Source organism: Schistocerca americana, chromosome 7 (assembly GCF_021461395.2).
Source record: "Schistocerca americana isolate TAMUIC-IGC-003095 chromosome 7, iqSchAmer2.1, whole genome shotgun sequence".
NCBI lineage: Eukaryota > Metazoa > Arthropoda > Insecta > Orthoptera > Acrididae > Schistocerca > Schistocerca americana.
The window spans coordinates 597265098-597281278 of record NC_060125.1 but is presented as its reverse complement, the minus strand read 5'-3'; the positions used below and the strand labels follow the sequence as shown (position 1 = coordinate 597281278).

Sequence of the window (16181 nt, the reverse complement as noted above, 5' to 3'; positions counted from 1 at the left end):
ACAATCCTCTGTCTTGCTACATAGCTTGTCAAAGGACAGCATTGCAAGATAGCAAGAGCTGACAAGTGCAAGGATTATCACACAAGAAGCTTAAAAGCTCATGCTTCCAAGTTGCGGACAAGAATACTATTTAGAAGAATGGAAAAGAAAATTGAGGATCTGTTAGATGATGATCAGTTTGGCTTTGGGAAAGGTAAAGGCCCCAGAGAGGCAGTTCTGATGTTGCAGTTGATAATAGAAGCAAGACAGAAGAAAAAATCAAGACATGTTAACAGGATTTTTTTGACCTGGAAATAACTGTTCAGCAATGTAAAATGGTCCAAGATGTTCAAAATTCTGAGAAAAATAAGGGTAAGTTAAAGGAAAGGTGTGAGATATGCAATTTGTACAAGAACGAAGAGGGAGCAATAAGACTGGAAGACCAAGATCAAAGTGCACAGATTATAAAGGGTGTAAGACAGGGATGTAGTCTTTCCCCCCTACTGTTCAATCTATACATCAACAAAGCAATGAGGAAAATAAAAGAAAGATTCAAGAGTGGGATTAAAATTCAGGCTGAAAGGATATCAACAATATGATATGCTGATGAGATTGTTATCTTCACTGAAAGAAGTAGGATTGCATGATGTGTTGAATGGCATGAACAGTCTAATGAGAACAGAATTTGGAATGAGAGTAAATCAAAGATAGACAAAAGTAGTGAGAAGTAGCGGAAATGAAAACAGCAAGAGACTTAACATTACAATTACAGATCATGAAGTAGACAAAGTTAAAGAATTCTGCTATCTAGGTAGCAAAATAACCTATGACGGATGGGGCAATGAGGACATAAAAAGCAAACTAGCACTGGTGAAAAATTCATTCCTGGTCAAAAGACTTCTGCTAGTATCAAACATAGGTCTTAGCTTGAGGAAGAAATTTCTGAGAGTGCACGTTTGGAGCACAGCATATATGGTACTGAGACTTGGACTACGGGAAATCCAGAACAGAAGAGAATCAAAGCCTTTGAGATGTGCTGCTACAAAGAATGTTGAAAATTAGGTGGACTGATAAGGTAAGAAATGAGGAGGTTCTCTGCAGAATCGGCAAGGAAAGGAACATACTAAAATCACTGACAATAAGAAGGCACAGAATGACAAGACATCTGTTAAGGCATCATGGAACAACTTCCATGGTACTAGAGGGAAGTATAGAGAATAAAACTGTAGAGGGAGACAGAGATGGGGTATATCCATCAAATAATTAAAGACATAGGGTGCAATTGCTACTGTAGGGTTGGTAAAGGAGAGGAATTCATCGTGGGCTGCATCAAACCAGTCAGAAGAAGTAGACAATTTGGATACCAAAACTTCGTAAGTATGTTCTTCCAAAGACCCTGTCTGCGAAAGAACAGGTGCAGAACCCAAGAGTCTGGATAAGTGACTATAATGGGTAATAACTGGAAGGTTGTATCTGATGGCAAAACCCGTGTGGTGGAAGTCAGTGAGAAATCTCTGAAGGCATTGCCAGCACAGGACCTAGAACTTCTTGCAGATTTCTGTCAAGGAAATTACGGACATTGGAAGTGACAATGGTGGCAAGCTGGTGGCTGGAAGCATTACAGATAAACCTGCAGTAGACTAAGGGAGTAAGTGCCATTGGAGTTGCTTCTGGGAAGACAGGAGGTGGAGATAACCATGATCCAGGAATTCTCTTTATATAAAGAGCGCATGTCAGGCCTTGGAGGAACTGGAGGTAAACTGATTTTCGCTAGAATCTAAAAAACAACAGAACATTGATTTATATCAAGAATGGAATTTCATTAATGCCAGTGGTGAACTGCTTCTTGAAGGACTTAGTGACCATCAGGATGAAAGAGGGTAAGGAAGTAAACACAGAGGAATTTGTGTTGGCCTTAGTGTACCTTCCTTAGGAGGACAGTGCTTTTCCTTCCCAAGTAATGAGAAGATTGGTAGACAGCTGCTTGCAGATGAATGAATGACTGTTGATTCGTTGTGATGCCAATGCTCACAACGTGGTGTGGGAAGCAGGAACACCAACAGCAGAGCTGAGTACGTAACTGAATACCTACTGGGAAGTAACTCAGAAATCTTGAATACTAGTCTTGAACTTATCTTCAGGAATAGAAGAAGACATGAAGTAACTGACATAACTTTTGGGTGCTGGCAGGGGAGCCGTCCTCACGTGCCCACGTGTATAATAATTTTGGCTTTGAAATGGGTGTTACACAGACCATGGCCTATGGGAATCCAAGGAAACAGACTAAGACTCATATAGGAAAGATCCAAACTCACACTTATGTGAAGTTAAAACTTCGATAAAAAATCCAGTATATTTAGAGGAAATGGTAGATGAAGTAATATCTGGCATGATGACCTCAAACTTGAAAAACTGTCCAACAATCAAGAAGTGCACAAACAGGATTGTACTAGGAAGCAGGTAAGAAGACTGTTTAACTTTGCAAGAAGGAAAGGCTAATAGACGAAATATCAGAAGACCCTTGCCAAATACAACCATGCAATTAACCAGACAAAACTATTGTCCTGGAAGGTATTCTGTGAGGAAGTGAAAGGTACAGCTGTCAAGGCCAGAAGACTGAACAAAATGCTCACAAGAATACAAACAAATCCAGGAGGCACTCTAAGGAGGGAGGATGGTGGGTATAAAAGGACAAGATGATGGATGTGCTCCTCAACATTCTCTTCTATCAGTGCACAGTGGCAGATAACACACATCAAGATTCAATTCCTCTGAGTTACTAGTGTATAGATAACCAAGGGGTGATTTGGAAATCTGCCAGAAAATGTGATGACTACAAGAAAATTCAATAGACGGTGGGAATGTTTCAAACGTTCAGATCACCAGGCCCAGATGGAATCTTTCCAGCTTTACTGCAACAAGCAGGACAGGGATTAATACAACTCCTATGCAGCTGTTCAGAGTCAGTCTAGCAGCAGGAGTCATTCCTAATGCTTGAAGAATAGCGAAGTTTGCTTTCATTCCAAAGCCGGTGAGAAGTGAATATACCAATGTTAAGGATATGAGATCAGTCAGTCTGTCCTCCTTCCTTTTAAAGACATTAGGAAAATAGGTCAGTGTACATGTTAGGAAAAGGAGGTTAACTAAGGCTTATCTACATGGAAACCAACCCACATGTCAGCCAGGAAAATGATGCAAAATAGTGCTTCACCCACTTGTTGAGAAATTGGAAAAAGCTATACACTTTTTGGGAAACTGCTCTCTGCATCTTACTGGATATTTAGGGGGACTTTATATTACTAGAAGTCCCCCTAAATATCCAGTAAGATAGGTTATATTACTAAACCTTCAAAAACATGGTTAAAGTTGCAGAAGAGCAGAATATTAAGACCATGGAGTAACACCATGCTGAGTAGACGAAAGGTAGAAGCCACCATGATGAATGGGCAAATGGTGGTCAACATCACCAGAAGGCATCTGCAAGGAGGAGTTTTGTCCCAACTATTATGAAACATAGATTGTAGAGGGTACTTTTGACAAGGACATGCAGATGATTTACTCATAGTAATATCTGGCAAATTTGCAAGTGCCAGTAGAACAAGGGCACAATTTTCTCTGAAAATTGTGCAAGACTGATTTATGAAACATAATCTAAGAGTCAGTCTCAGGAAAACTTTCATAGTACCATTCACAATGAAGCATTTCCAAAACACATACATTAATCTTAAGCTCACTGATGAAATTCTATCAGCAGAGGGGATAGTGAAGCACCTAGGAGTAAGCCTGGATGCAAAGTTAGTAAGGCTTCTTCATATAAACAATGTAAGTTCCAAGGCAAAAAGTGCTCTTATTTGCACTAGATGGGCCTGTTGTAAAAACTAACATTAAAGTCCCAGAAATATATATATTGGATATACACTTCTATAATAAAACCTATGATAATTTATGGGGCTGTAGTATGGTGGAAGAAAATAGAAGTGTCTGTTAAGAAGCTTGGGAGGTGTAGAAATTGAGATGCCCAGCCATAACAGGTGGAATTAGCAGTGCAGCCACTGTTGGGATGAAGAGCATGCTGAACATGCCCCCATTACCTCTGGAGGTTACAGTGGTTGCAGCAGCAGAGGCATACAAGTTAAAAACTGGAAACCTTTGTAGTATCCAGAACCCAACACTAATGTAATGAATGTGATAAATAGAATAATGGTTGGGGAAATGTCAATTGACAATGCAATAGCTTCCAGTTGCTCCAATAAACCTTTCAGTGTAACAGCTGGAAGCAGGGAGCAGTAGGAGAATGAACCACAATACTGTTCAGGAGACACAGTCTAGTTTACAGATGGGTCAAAGACAGACACAGCCATTGGGGGAGGCGTATATGGGGTACAGTATAGACTAGAGTGAGCATTCTCTCTAGGGAAGTTGGTAACAGTATTCCAGGTGGAAGTATCCATTATCGGAATGTGTGGGGGGCAAAGGGTTAAATAAGCTGTTGTTCTGTCTACCTGATTACAAGCCAAATCAAATCAGTAATCATTATGAATGTGTGCTGTAGCACTTTTTATGTACACTTTATAATGAAAATCAGTTTAAATTCCAATGGAAGCAAATTTGTTGAGAGCTAATTACCATGTTAAAAATGATGAAACCTGTCACTATAAAAGGTAGGTCCTGTTTTAATTTTAATTGTACAAAGCATCTGAGCATTCATTAGCCTAGTGTCTCACTTCTGTACTTGTGTGCACTAAAAATACAGATAATGAATATTGTGCCTGCATTTTGTGAAGGAGAGAAGGTCTGCTCCCCTGGCAACACTTCTCCTTGTTGAAGCTCTGTGCACTGTATGAAGTGTGCTTTCTTCGCTCACTACATCTCCTTCCCTTAAATAACACAAGTTAAAGTGTGTGCTTGTATTTCTCACCTCTCTCTCTCTCTCTCTCTCTCTCTCTCTCTCTCTCTCTGTGTGTGTGTGTGTGTGTGTGTGTGTGTGTGTGTGTGTTGGCTCTAATGCAGCTAGTTGGTTCAATAAGGAACATACTTTCCAAAACTCCTCCATTTCATGCATGAATCACCATTATTTTCCCAGTCAGGTAGACCTCCAGGGAGGTGGTAACATTTCTGTCTCTCTAGTTCAGCAAAGTACCATAACAGCTGGTTCAGACCTTTAAAAAGTAATATACATCATTTTCAGAAATAAGCACTCAACAATGTAAGGCAGTCATGAGAAATTTCAAAAAATGTTTCAATAATTAAGTGAACTATGTGAATGATGATAGATCATTATGTAATCATGAGAATTAGAAGATTGGAGCTTTTATCAGTTTTGTTTTAATCTGTTAATAATATTCATCTACTTTCATGCATGGCTTGTGCAAATTTCAGCTTGTACTTTAGAGAAACATTAAATGTTTAAAATAATATTATTTCTTTCATTAAATGCATTTATTATCATCATTGATTGTTGTAAAGTGTTACTTACCACAGGCAAAGGCGAATAGCACCAAGCTGTATATGAAGAAAAACTTTACGATGTCAATGACCATTCGTCCGAGGGATATCTGAAGTGGTCCAAGATGAGGGTTGATTGAGAACAAGTGAACCAGTTTCAAGGCACTGAAATAAAGTTGATTTTGTGTTAGAAATGATATGCTGACTTGTTTTAGAAGATAAACTTTAATGTATTTAGGTTCACCATGCCAACAATTAACATCTATAAAAATTGCAACATTGAGAAAGAATTTCTGAAATGCTTCCAAACTCAGAAGGTGCATAGAACAATATGTAAGAAATGGCTCTGAGCACTATGCGACTTAACTTATGAGGTCATCAGTCGCCTAGAACTTAGAACTAATTAAACCTAACTAACCTAAGGACATCACACACATCCATGTCCGAGACAGGATTCAAACCTGCGACCGTAGCGGTCGCTCGGTTCTAGACTGTAGCACCTAGAACCGCACGGCCACTCCGGCCGGCAATATGTAAGAAACAGGAGATTGAGGTTGCAGGGGTATGACATACCCATAGGCCAAGTAGCATCCTTTCTTTTGTTATTGGAAAGGTTGATGTTACACCTAGATCATATATGTAAACCCATTAGGTTTTTCAGATATGCAGGATGGGTAGTAAGCCAATTGACTTACAGATTTAGATAGGTTTTCATCAAAAAATAACGGAACACTTTATATGTGTGTGTCTGTGGAAAGTTCATTGCTGTAAGTAGTATGCCTGCCTCCATGGTCTAGTAGTGTCGCTAGCTTAAGTGGAGATCCCAGTTTCAATTCCTATTGATCACTTTGGATTTATCTCTTCTGGGAAAATGTGGAATGAGGTCCACTCACCCTCATGAGGCCAGCTTAGAAGCTAGTTGAATAAATATGCAGCAATATTTAACACACAAAGATCTGAAGTGGTGTCCAGTCCAGAGGTGTGCTATAGATGTCATGTTCACATAAGCATAATTGAGTGAGGAAGTTTAATTAGTATTCATATATCACGTTATACCAGTGTTGTGTATAAAATAAAAAAAGTAATTTATACATATAAACAACAACTCAAAGAAAAAACTGTATGTACTCACATGTGTACACTCACACATTCATAAACACTTTTTTCTTTTAATAGTGACCAGTGTTGTCCCAAGGAAATCAGCACATACAAAAGTGGAGATGGAGTTTTCATTGATAGAATCTTATTGCAGTACAAACTTCTGAAGTTGTGTGCACAGAAGAGTATTGTTTTATGAAAAAGTCAGCACCAAGCTACTAAAAAAATTGATACAAGTCATCACATACCATGAAATTTTCCCTGAAGAGGGTGAACTTTTGTCCACCACGACACAAAATTTTCTGCTCGTAGCTCAGTACAGACTGTTTTTTTACCAAAATTACTCTGCACCTAACGTGTAGCTCTCACCAAACGAATTCAGGAACTTATTATACACTTTGGAATACCCATCAACATTATTGTAGCGTGTCACAGAGGAGCCAAAACAAAATAGCGCAGTGCATTGATGAAGTGGAGTGTCTTGCAATAATTCATTTTCAACAGCAGCTGAAATGTTGCAATCCAAACAGCTAAAGAAATCATCAGGATTGGCCTGAGACAGCCAAAACATTTCCACTGCTGCCAAAAACAAATTACTGCATGATACTCCTCTTTATCAGTGCACTATGCCATTTTGTTTTGGGTCATTTACCAGTGTGCTGCAGTAGTGTAGTATTGTAGTTTTAATGTGTACCAGGATTGCAGACAAGTACATGGAAATTAGCCCTTGTATATACTCTGCAAACAGCTGTGAAGTGCATGAGAGATGATACTCAGCATCGTACCAAATGTTATCTTCTAGATTCAATCATATATCGAGTGCAGAAAGCTTATCTGCTTAAAATGACTATTCATGCTGTAATTAGTCTAATCTGGTGTTTGTGGACTCTACAGGAATGAAGTATATTTCTAGATTCTTCACTTAGTACTGGTTCTTGAAACTCTGTAGGCAGACTTTTTAAGGATAATTGGTACCTATCTTCAAGGATCTGCCAATTAGGTTTTTTAGCATCCCTACGACATTCTCTCACAAGTGAAACAAACATGTGATCATATAGTGCTGTTTTCATTTGAATACATTCAGTATATGCTGTTAGGCCTTATTTATTAAGGGGCTCACACCCTTAAGAAATATTCAGAGATGGGGTGCATAAATATTTTATAAGCAGTCTCTTTTGTGGACTGACTATACTGTCCCAATATCATGCCAATGAATCAAAGTCTGATGCCTACTTAAAAAATGACTGAGCCTATGCTAGCAATCGATTTCATATCCATACAGATTATTATATCCAGGTATTTGCATGAGTTAACTGATTCCTTACTCAATGATATTGTAGTCATTGGGTACTATTTTATATGTTGTGTGAAGTGCCCAGTTTTACATTTAAAGCAGGTTACCAATCTCTACACCACTTTGAAATATGACCAAATCTCACTAAATATTTGTGCAACTTTTTGCACATAGCACTTCACTATAGATAACTGCATCAACTACAAAATGTTCTGTGTTATGATTAAGATTTTCCATGAAATCATTATTGTATCAGATGAACAGAGAGAGCCCCAATACACATCCCTGTGGCCTCTTGAAGTTACTTTTCTTGTGTCGATAACATGCTGGGACCTTCATCCTAGAAGTCCTTGAACTTTCTCTTTAGTTCTCTGCTTGAGTTTTCTTTCTCATCCTTCAAACGCCTATCATATATCTTTATTTAATATACAGCTCTATCCTCCCAAAAAATTTACATTTTTTAAACATATGCTACATGATTTGAACACACTATATCACTTTGTTATTATTATGCGCATAAAGCTGCTATCCAATGCTCTTCTGATTTGTTTTATTTTTGTTGTTGTTGTTGTTGTGGTCTTCAGTCCTGAGACTGGTTTGATGCAGCTCTCCATGCTACTCTGTCCTGTGCAATGTTCTTCATCTCCCAGTACCTACTGCAACCTCCATCCTTCTGAATTTGCTTAGTGTATTCATCTCTTGGTCTCCCTCTACGATTTTTACCCTCCACACTGCCCTCCAATACTAAATTGGTGATCCCTTGATGCCTCAACACATGTCCTACCAACCGATCCCTTCTTCTAGTCAAGTTGTGCCACAAACTTCTCTTCTCCCCAATCCTATTCAATACTTCCTCATTAGTTATGTGATCTACCCATCTAATCTTCAGCATTCTTCTGTAACACCACATTTCAAAAGCTTCTATTCTCTTCTTGTCCAAACTATTTATCGTCCATGTTTCACCTCCATACATGGCTACACTCCACACAAATACTTTCAGAAATGACTTCCTGACACTTAAATCTATACTTGATGTTAACAAATTTCTGTTCTTTAGAAACGCTTTCTTTGCCATTGCCAGTCTACATTTTATATTCTCTCTACTTCAACCATCATCAGTTATTTTGCTCTCCAAATAGCAAAATTCCTTTACTACTTTAAGTGTCTCATTTCCTAATCTAATTCCCTCAGCATCACCCGACTTAATTCGACTACATTCCATTATCCTCGTTTTGCTTTTGTTGATGTTTATCTTATACCCTTCATTTCAAGACACTATCCATTCCATTCAACTGCTCTGCCAAGTGCTTTGCTGTCTCTGACAGAATTACAATGTCATCGGCGAACCTCAAAGTTTTTATTTCTTCTCCATGGATTTTAATACCTACTTCGAATTTTTCTTTTGTTTCCTTCACTGCTTGCTCAATATACAGATTGAATAACATTGGGGATAGGCTACAACCCTGTCTCACTCCCTTCCCAACCACTGCTTCCCTTTCATGCCCCTCAACTCTTATAACCGCCATCTGATTTCTGTACAAATTGTAAATAGCCTTTCGCTCCCTATAATTTACCCCTGCCACCTTCAGAATTTGAAAGAGCGTATTCCAGTCAACATTGTCAAAAGCTTTCTCGAAGCCTACAAATGCTAGAAATGTGGGTTTGCCTTTTCTTAATCTAGCTTCTAAGATAAGTCGAAGGGTCTGTATTGCCTCACGTGTTCCAACATTTCTACGGATGGTGGTTATTAATAACACCTTTAAATGGTAGTATGGTTACTTATACAAAATTCTGCTCTGTTCTGTCCCCTACCTAAGTAATATCTGAGCTGCCATTAGATCTCCAGTTACTGAGTACCTCTCTTCTATTTTCCATAGGTAAAAGCAAGGTATTTAGGAGAATGTGTATGTCTGTAGTTTGGAAAGTAGAAAAGAGACATTGGCAGATTGACACTTTTACCAATATCTAGACATGTGCCTTGACAGATCAGTTGGTAAAAGCATGATCCACAAAAACTAAGGATGTGGATTATGTCCTAGCCATGCATATAGTTTTAATATGGCAGTAAATTCCAGTTCAGAGTAAACTCCACTCCACATGAAACAAAGCAAGCTGGAACTCTTCCACCATCTATTGTTGCACTCCTATTAACAACTGTATATATTTTTCCTCATTTTTCATTTTGTGTCTAAGTTATCCATATTGTTTATATGAAGCATATGCCCAAATCTGCAAGAATGTTACTCAGACCATATTCCATGCAGATTCATTATTGAGATGATATTTTTCAGTATGCTGATTACAGTGATGTGTTTAGTTCTACTGGAACTATATTAATCAAAAGTAATGGATAATTGAAATTATCATGTAATGGTAGATGTTGACTGAGCTAATTAGTGGCTTAGGAAATATTATTTATTTATTTATTTATTTATTGTTCTGCTGATCCATGTTGTGACAATATCACAGGATATGGAACATGTCAAAAATCTATTGTGGCACATAAAAACAAAACAAAACGATTTCATATTACAGTAAGCAGTAACTTAGGTTCTACTACAGAAAATCAAGTTTGAGAGATAAATAAATATTACAAAATAATAATTGTAACAAAATAATAAGTGTACAAAATAATAGAAATAAAGTAATAATAAAAATAATAAAAAATCAGCACACCATTTGAAAGCTCTGATTTCAGACTTGACAGTTATTTTAATTTTACAGAAAATTGTTAACTGAACAGATTATTAATATTGAATTCCAGTCAGACTCAAAATTATTGTTGCCTTTTGTGTCATTATACCTATATAAATCCCAAGTTTACCATTATAGTTTGGTTGCCACAATCTTTCTGGACCAACTGAAACCCTTCATTTATCAGTTGTCACAAATTAGGTACTTGCATAAATTATCATAATATCAGATCTCGAAACTGTACTTGTAAATAGGTAGTTCCCAGTGTAGACACACAAAATAGTTCTGTCATCTTATGTAATGTACTAACTAGATATTATGAGGGTGGTTTGAAAAGTTCTCGGAACGGAATAGAAAAAAAGTACTTACATCACTGAAACTTTCATCATGGAAGAGATGGAAGTCTGACAGAGTCATATCAGGTGAATAATGTGGGTGTGGCAACAATTCATACCTTAGTTCATTTACTTTTGCCATGGTGATGGCACATGTGTGTGGGCGTGCATTGTCTTGATGGAAGATGACTTTCTTCCTTGCTAAACCCAGCCTTTTTTCACATATCTTTTGTTGCGATTTATCCAGGAGGTTAGCATAGTATTCTCCAGTAACTGTTTGCCTAGTGGGGGATAGTCTACAACCAGAACCCCCTTCGCATACCAGAACACTAATGCCATGACCTGTCCCGCCGAAGGAATTGTCTTTGCTTTCTTTGGTGGCAGAGAATCAGCATGTTTCCATTGCCTTGACTGTTGTTTTATTTCTGGGGTGTCGTAGTGCACCCAAGTTTCATCTGTGGTCACAAACCAATGCAAAAAATCTTGTTTGTTTCTCCTAAAATGGGCCAAACCTTGTTCCAATATGTCCATTCTCATGTGTCTTTGATCCAGCATCAAGAGTCGTGGCACCCATCTTGCATATAAATTTTTCATTTCTAATTCTTCAGTTAAAATGTGATATACTCTTTTAGATGACATCTGGCTAGCATGAGCAATTTCACGCATTTTCATTCGGCGATCCCTCCGTGACTATTTTGTGCACTTTTCCAATGATTTCTGGAGTAATGGCACATCTTGGCCGACCACTGCGTGGATCGTCATCTAAGTTCTCCTGACCAAATGTAAATTGATTTGTCCACTTTTCAACAGTTGGATATGAAGGAGCAGAGTCCCCCAGTGCATTCAGGAAATCAGCATGAATGTCCTTTGCTTTTGTACCTTTCTTTATGAAGTACTTAATCACTGCTCGAATCTTGTTTTTTTCCATCTTCACAAATCGCTATGCAGAAACAACAGAGCCGCATCACCACCACAGTTCTCTTTCAAGAGCATTGACGTGGCACGTGTTTACCGGCAACAGTCCAATGAATATCCCGTGAACAACTCGTTGCGCTAGCGCTGACCTGTTCTGATGATTCCGAGAACTTTTCAAACCACCTTCATATATAAACCAAATTATTGTCTGAACATATAGCTCAATTCTAATAAATTTCAACTGTTCATTTTTTATTTTCCAAAATCCAAAAATATTCATACACAAGTCTTTAAATAGCTTGCCCTCACACAAAAATATTTAGTCTATGGCTAACCATTACCATGTTAACATCGGTGTCATGAGGCCACGTTGAGCAATCTCATGAGTGAGGGATATCTGTATATGTGAAGTGTCCATAGTGAGGCATTACCATGTTAACATCATGTAACAAGCTTGTTTACTGCAGTCATTCATGTCTGTGTCAGTATACCCAGTTGTAGAGTGAAGTCTATACTTAAAAGTCAATCTGTTGACATGCCTATGCAATTTTGTGCTCATCAAGTCAAATGCTGCAATGAAATGTACAAATGTTTGTTTTAACTGTCATACCTGGAACAATTCATTCATCCCTGTCATTTCTCTCATCAATAAGTAAGTATGTTTGAAATATCTTCATGAACCTTTTTGGTTGTCGTGAGCAAACACTGTGTTTACCAGACTGCACTTCGTAAGTATGTTTTTAGACCTATGCCACTGTGAGTGTTTATGGTGAATTATGGAGAGAGCTGTGCTCAAATGACTGTTGTTATAAACTGTAAGATTTGGAGTTAGGAGATTTATGGTAAATTTTATGACAGAAACTGTCACTTAACCAGAGAACTAGCCTGATTTTTGTAAATAGCATAGTTAAGAAACTGGTCATCATTCCAAAAGATCAGTTCAAGTTTAATGTGGGAATAAGTGAACCTAAAACAATGGTGTTGCATCTATCATTGTTTAACAACATTTAATCTCCAAAGAAGTTTTCAGTTTTGAGACAACAAACTTATGTGCTACCAAGAACAAGAAGATGAGCTTTGAACCAGATTAGTACCATGGCACACAGTAAGATTTATTCTACATTAGTTAACTCTTTTTTAATCATTTAAGATATTTGCTACTTTATCTGCTTCTCAGTCCATGAGTTTCAGTTCATCAAGGAATTAAACACTATCATATTTTAAAAACAATAGTGTAAGCTAAGTAGGAACTGTTTTATTTGATTGGAAAACATTTACATGTAATTATATTAGTTGAATATAATAGAGGGAAACATTCCACATGGGAAAAATATATCTAAAATCAAAGATGATGTAACTTACCAAATGAAAGCGTTGGTATGTTGATAGAGACACAAACAAACACACTCACAAAATTCAAGCTTCGCAACCCACGGTTGCTTCATCAGGAAAGAGGGAAGGAGAGGGAAAGACGAAAGGATGTGGGTTTTAAGGAAGAGGGTAAGGAGTCATATGTCTGCTTGTGTCTGTATATGTGTGGATGGATGTGTGTGTGTGTGTGTGTGTGTGTGTGTGTGTGTGTGTGTGTGTGTGTGTGTGTGTGCGCGCGAGTGTATACCTGTCCTTTTTTCCCCCTAAGGCAAGTCTCTCCGCTCTCGGGATTGGAATGACTCCTTACCCTCTTCCTTAAAACCCACATCCTTTCGTCTTTCCCTCTCCTTCCCTCTTTCCTGATGAAGCAACCACGGGTTGCGAAAGCTTGACTTTTGTGTGTGTGTTTGTGTTTGTTTGTGTCTCTATCAACATACCAACGCTTTTGTTTGGTAATTTACATCATCTTTGTTTTTAGATATAATTATATTAGTTAGTTTTTTAGTTCATTGCATGGTACTTTGATCATGATTGCAACTTCGTGATATGATGTGCAGTGAGTCAGTTCTATAATCACAGTATGTCTTCTCAGTGGAAAATATGGAACAAGCTGACTGTTTGCTAATGCCAATGTCAACAACATTTTTCAGTAGTTAGTTCTACAGGACCACAAATCAGTGTTTTCATGGGTGTGGTTGTCGAGCCTGGTGGTCTAGTGGTAAAAGCACATGCCTGGCAACAAAGAGGTTATGGGATTGAATCCCAGTTGAACCATGCAAAATTTCTGTCAACCTTTAATCTAGCCTTCACTGCTCAGTGATGTGAGGAATTTCCAGGAACGACATGTAGTTGAATTCCAACTTTCACCAGGGTTAGCTTAGGGGGATACAATTTGCTGAAGCAATTTCCGATTGAAAGACTTGTGCCTGGCCATTGAGCCACACAAAATTATTGTTGTGGATGTGGCTTCATCAGTGGATTTAGTAGACATACAATTAACAGGAAGAAAGTATCATTCAGTATCTTAAGAGATACATGTGTCATTTGCACTTTGACATTATTTTTTGTTTTGTAATGATTAATTCACTTGAATTAGTAATGTGAATTTTATAAAACGCCCTGTGGTTTGCCTAAACACTGCTGTAAAGCATGTCACAGAAGAATTATAGATACAGATGTGGTATACTAAAAATCTTTTCTGTTACATCTTAAGGGAGAGAAGGCAAAGTGGTAGGAATTTAGAATAATGTTCACTGATTCAAGAAGACCATACACAAGTTATTCATTTGTTTGCAATTTCCGAAAGAATTTTAATGATCTTACCTAAAAACATTGGCAGCTGCAAAGAGACCTTCTGCAATTAATTGTGGATCAAAAGCATCCCACTGCTCACGAGGTATGTAAGCTGTTGCAGGGTCATGAGCAATCTCTTGTGATTGCTGTATATATGCTGCAAACCGCAGTACTGCAACTGCCACATAAAGTGAATTCCTGGTGAAATCTATGAAATTCCACATATTGCGCAGATAATCTCGTAGACCTTCCACATATATCTCCATGGTTTCTTCCCAGATGAAACCTACAGGTATAATTCAATATTAATGATACTGTAACGATTAAAAAAAAAAAAAAAAAAAAAAAAAAAAAAAAAAAAAAAAAAACAATTTGCTTCTATTCTGGACCAAATGGTTGACATGGGAGGAAATTAATTTAGGTCATAAAAATCGAAACATATCAAAAGTGGATTCTATTAAATGGCTATTATTAAATCAGGATAATTTGTCTTGAAATATACAATGTGACTGCATAGCAACGAAATTCTGTAACTTTGCATTGTCAGTACAGACATTATCTAGTACTACTCACACACAGAAAATGACATACCACAGTTATTTGGAATTTTAATAAGGTGTGGGACTGCTTTTTGAGAAATTTCGAGACACATTTTGCTCATTCTGAGGCTGTAGAAAGAAATCATTATTAACATACGTATTGCACACCTAAGGGATTATGTCATTCATTACTTAAAAACCTGGTATTATTACACATATCTTTCCCTCTACATGTGTGGCATTAAATTTCTGCTTTCAGAAAGGGAATTACACAAGGGAATCCTTTTGACCATTCATATTGTGGTGTCACCGCCAGACACCACACTTGCTAGGTGGTAGCTTTAAATCGGCCGCGGTCCATTAGTACATGTCGGACCCGCGTGTCGCCACTGTCAGGGATCGCAGACCGAGCGCCACCACAAGGCAGGTCTCGAGATACGGACTAGCACTCGCCCCAGTTGTACGGACGACTTTGCTAGTGACTACACGGACAAAGCATCGCTCATTAGCCGAGCAGATAGTTAGAATAGCCTTCAGCTAAGTCAATGGCTACGACCTAGCAAGGTGCCATAGCAATTGATAGTTATCGTATGAAATGTCTCATCAAGAACGCTGTATACAAATGATGGATTAAAGTTAAGTATTCCAGCAGCTACGTACTTTTCTTTATAGCATTCATTATGTATCCTGTTTCAGACCTCACGCAACCCTGTGTGAGCTTATAGCGTGCATATCGGTCTCCTCAAAACACACTGTGTCGGCACTTCTGTCGACACAACATATGGCGACGAGTCTCAAAAGAGGCTTTAGCGTTCATATTGTCCTAATTTACTTGTGTCATGGCTTCGCCACAATCTCCAGATGTACTGTCCGAATTTTATCGCTTGCAGAATCAGCAGACGCAGGCCTTATTGGATGCCCTTGGACAGCTCGTCCAGGGTCAACGTGCAATGCAAACCGATGCGGCAGCCGCCGCTTCACCGCTACCGCAGCCACAACATGCTGTTGCACCCCCGTTCCGGCCATATGATGCGGCCCTAGAAACATGGACGGAGTGGTCACGCCAATTTGGATTCCATCTCGCCGGCTACAGAATTCAAGGTAATGAGCGGCAGCCTCACTTATTATCCTGTGTCGGTGTGTCCACCTACCGTGTGATAGTGAAATTGTTTCCCCGACGCGACGTAGCAACTCTGTCCTACGAAGAAATTTTGTCCT

The 16181-nt window shown here is 38.3% G+C and overlaps 1 protein-coding gene across 1 annotated transcript in view; it reads right to left on the bottom strand.

Moving 5' to 3' along the window:
• LOC124622053 (transient-receptor-potential-like protein) overlaps positions 1–16181 on the bottom strand; it is a 225935-nt gene that overhangs the window by 99662 nt on the left and 110092 nt on the right. The window contains exons 10-12 of the mRNA XM_047147617.1: positions 14455–14710; positions 5456–5589; positions 5015–5138 (exon numbers count right to left, since the gene is read on the bottom strand). Of these exons, the coding sequence (XP_047003573.1) occupies positions 5015–5138; positions 5456–5589; positions 14455–14710 (514 nt within the window). The remainder of the gene's footprint in view (positions 1–5014; positions 5139–5455; positions 5590–14454; positions 14711–16181) is intronic.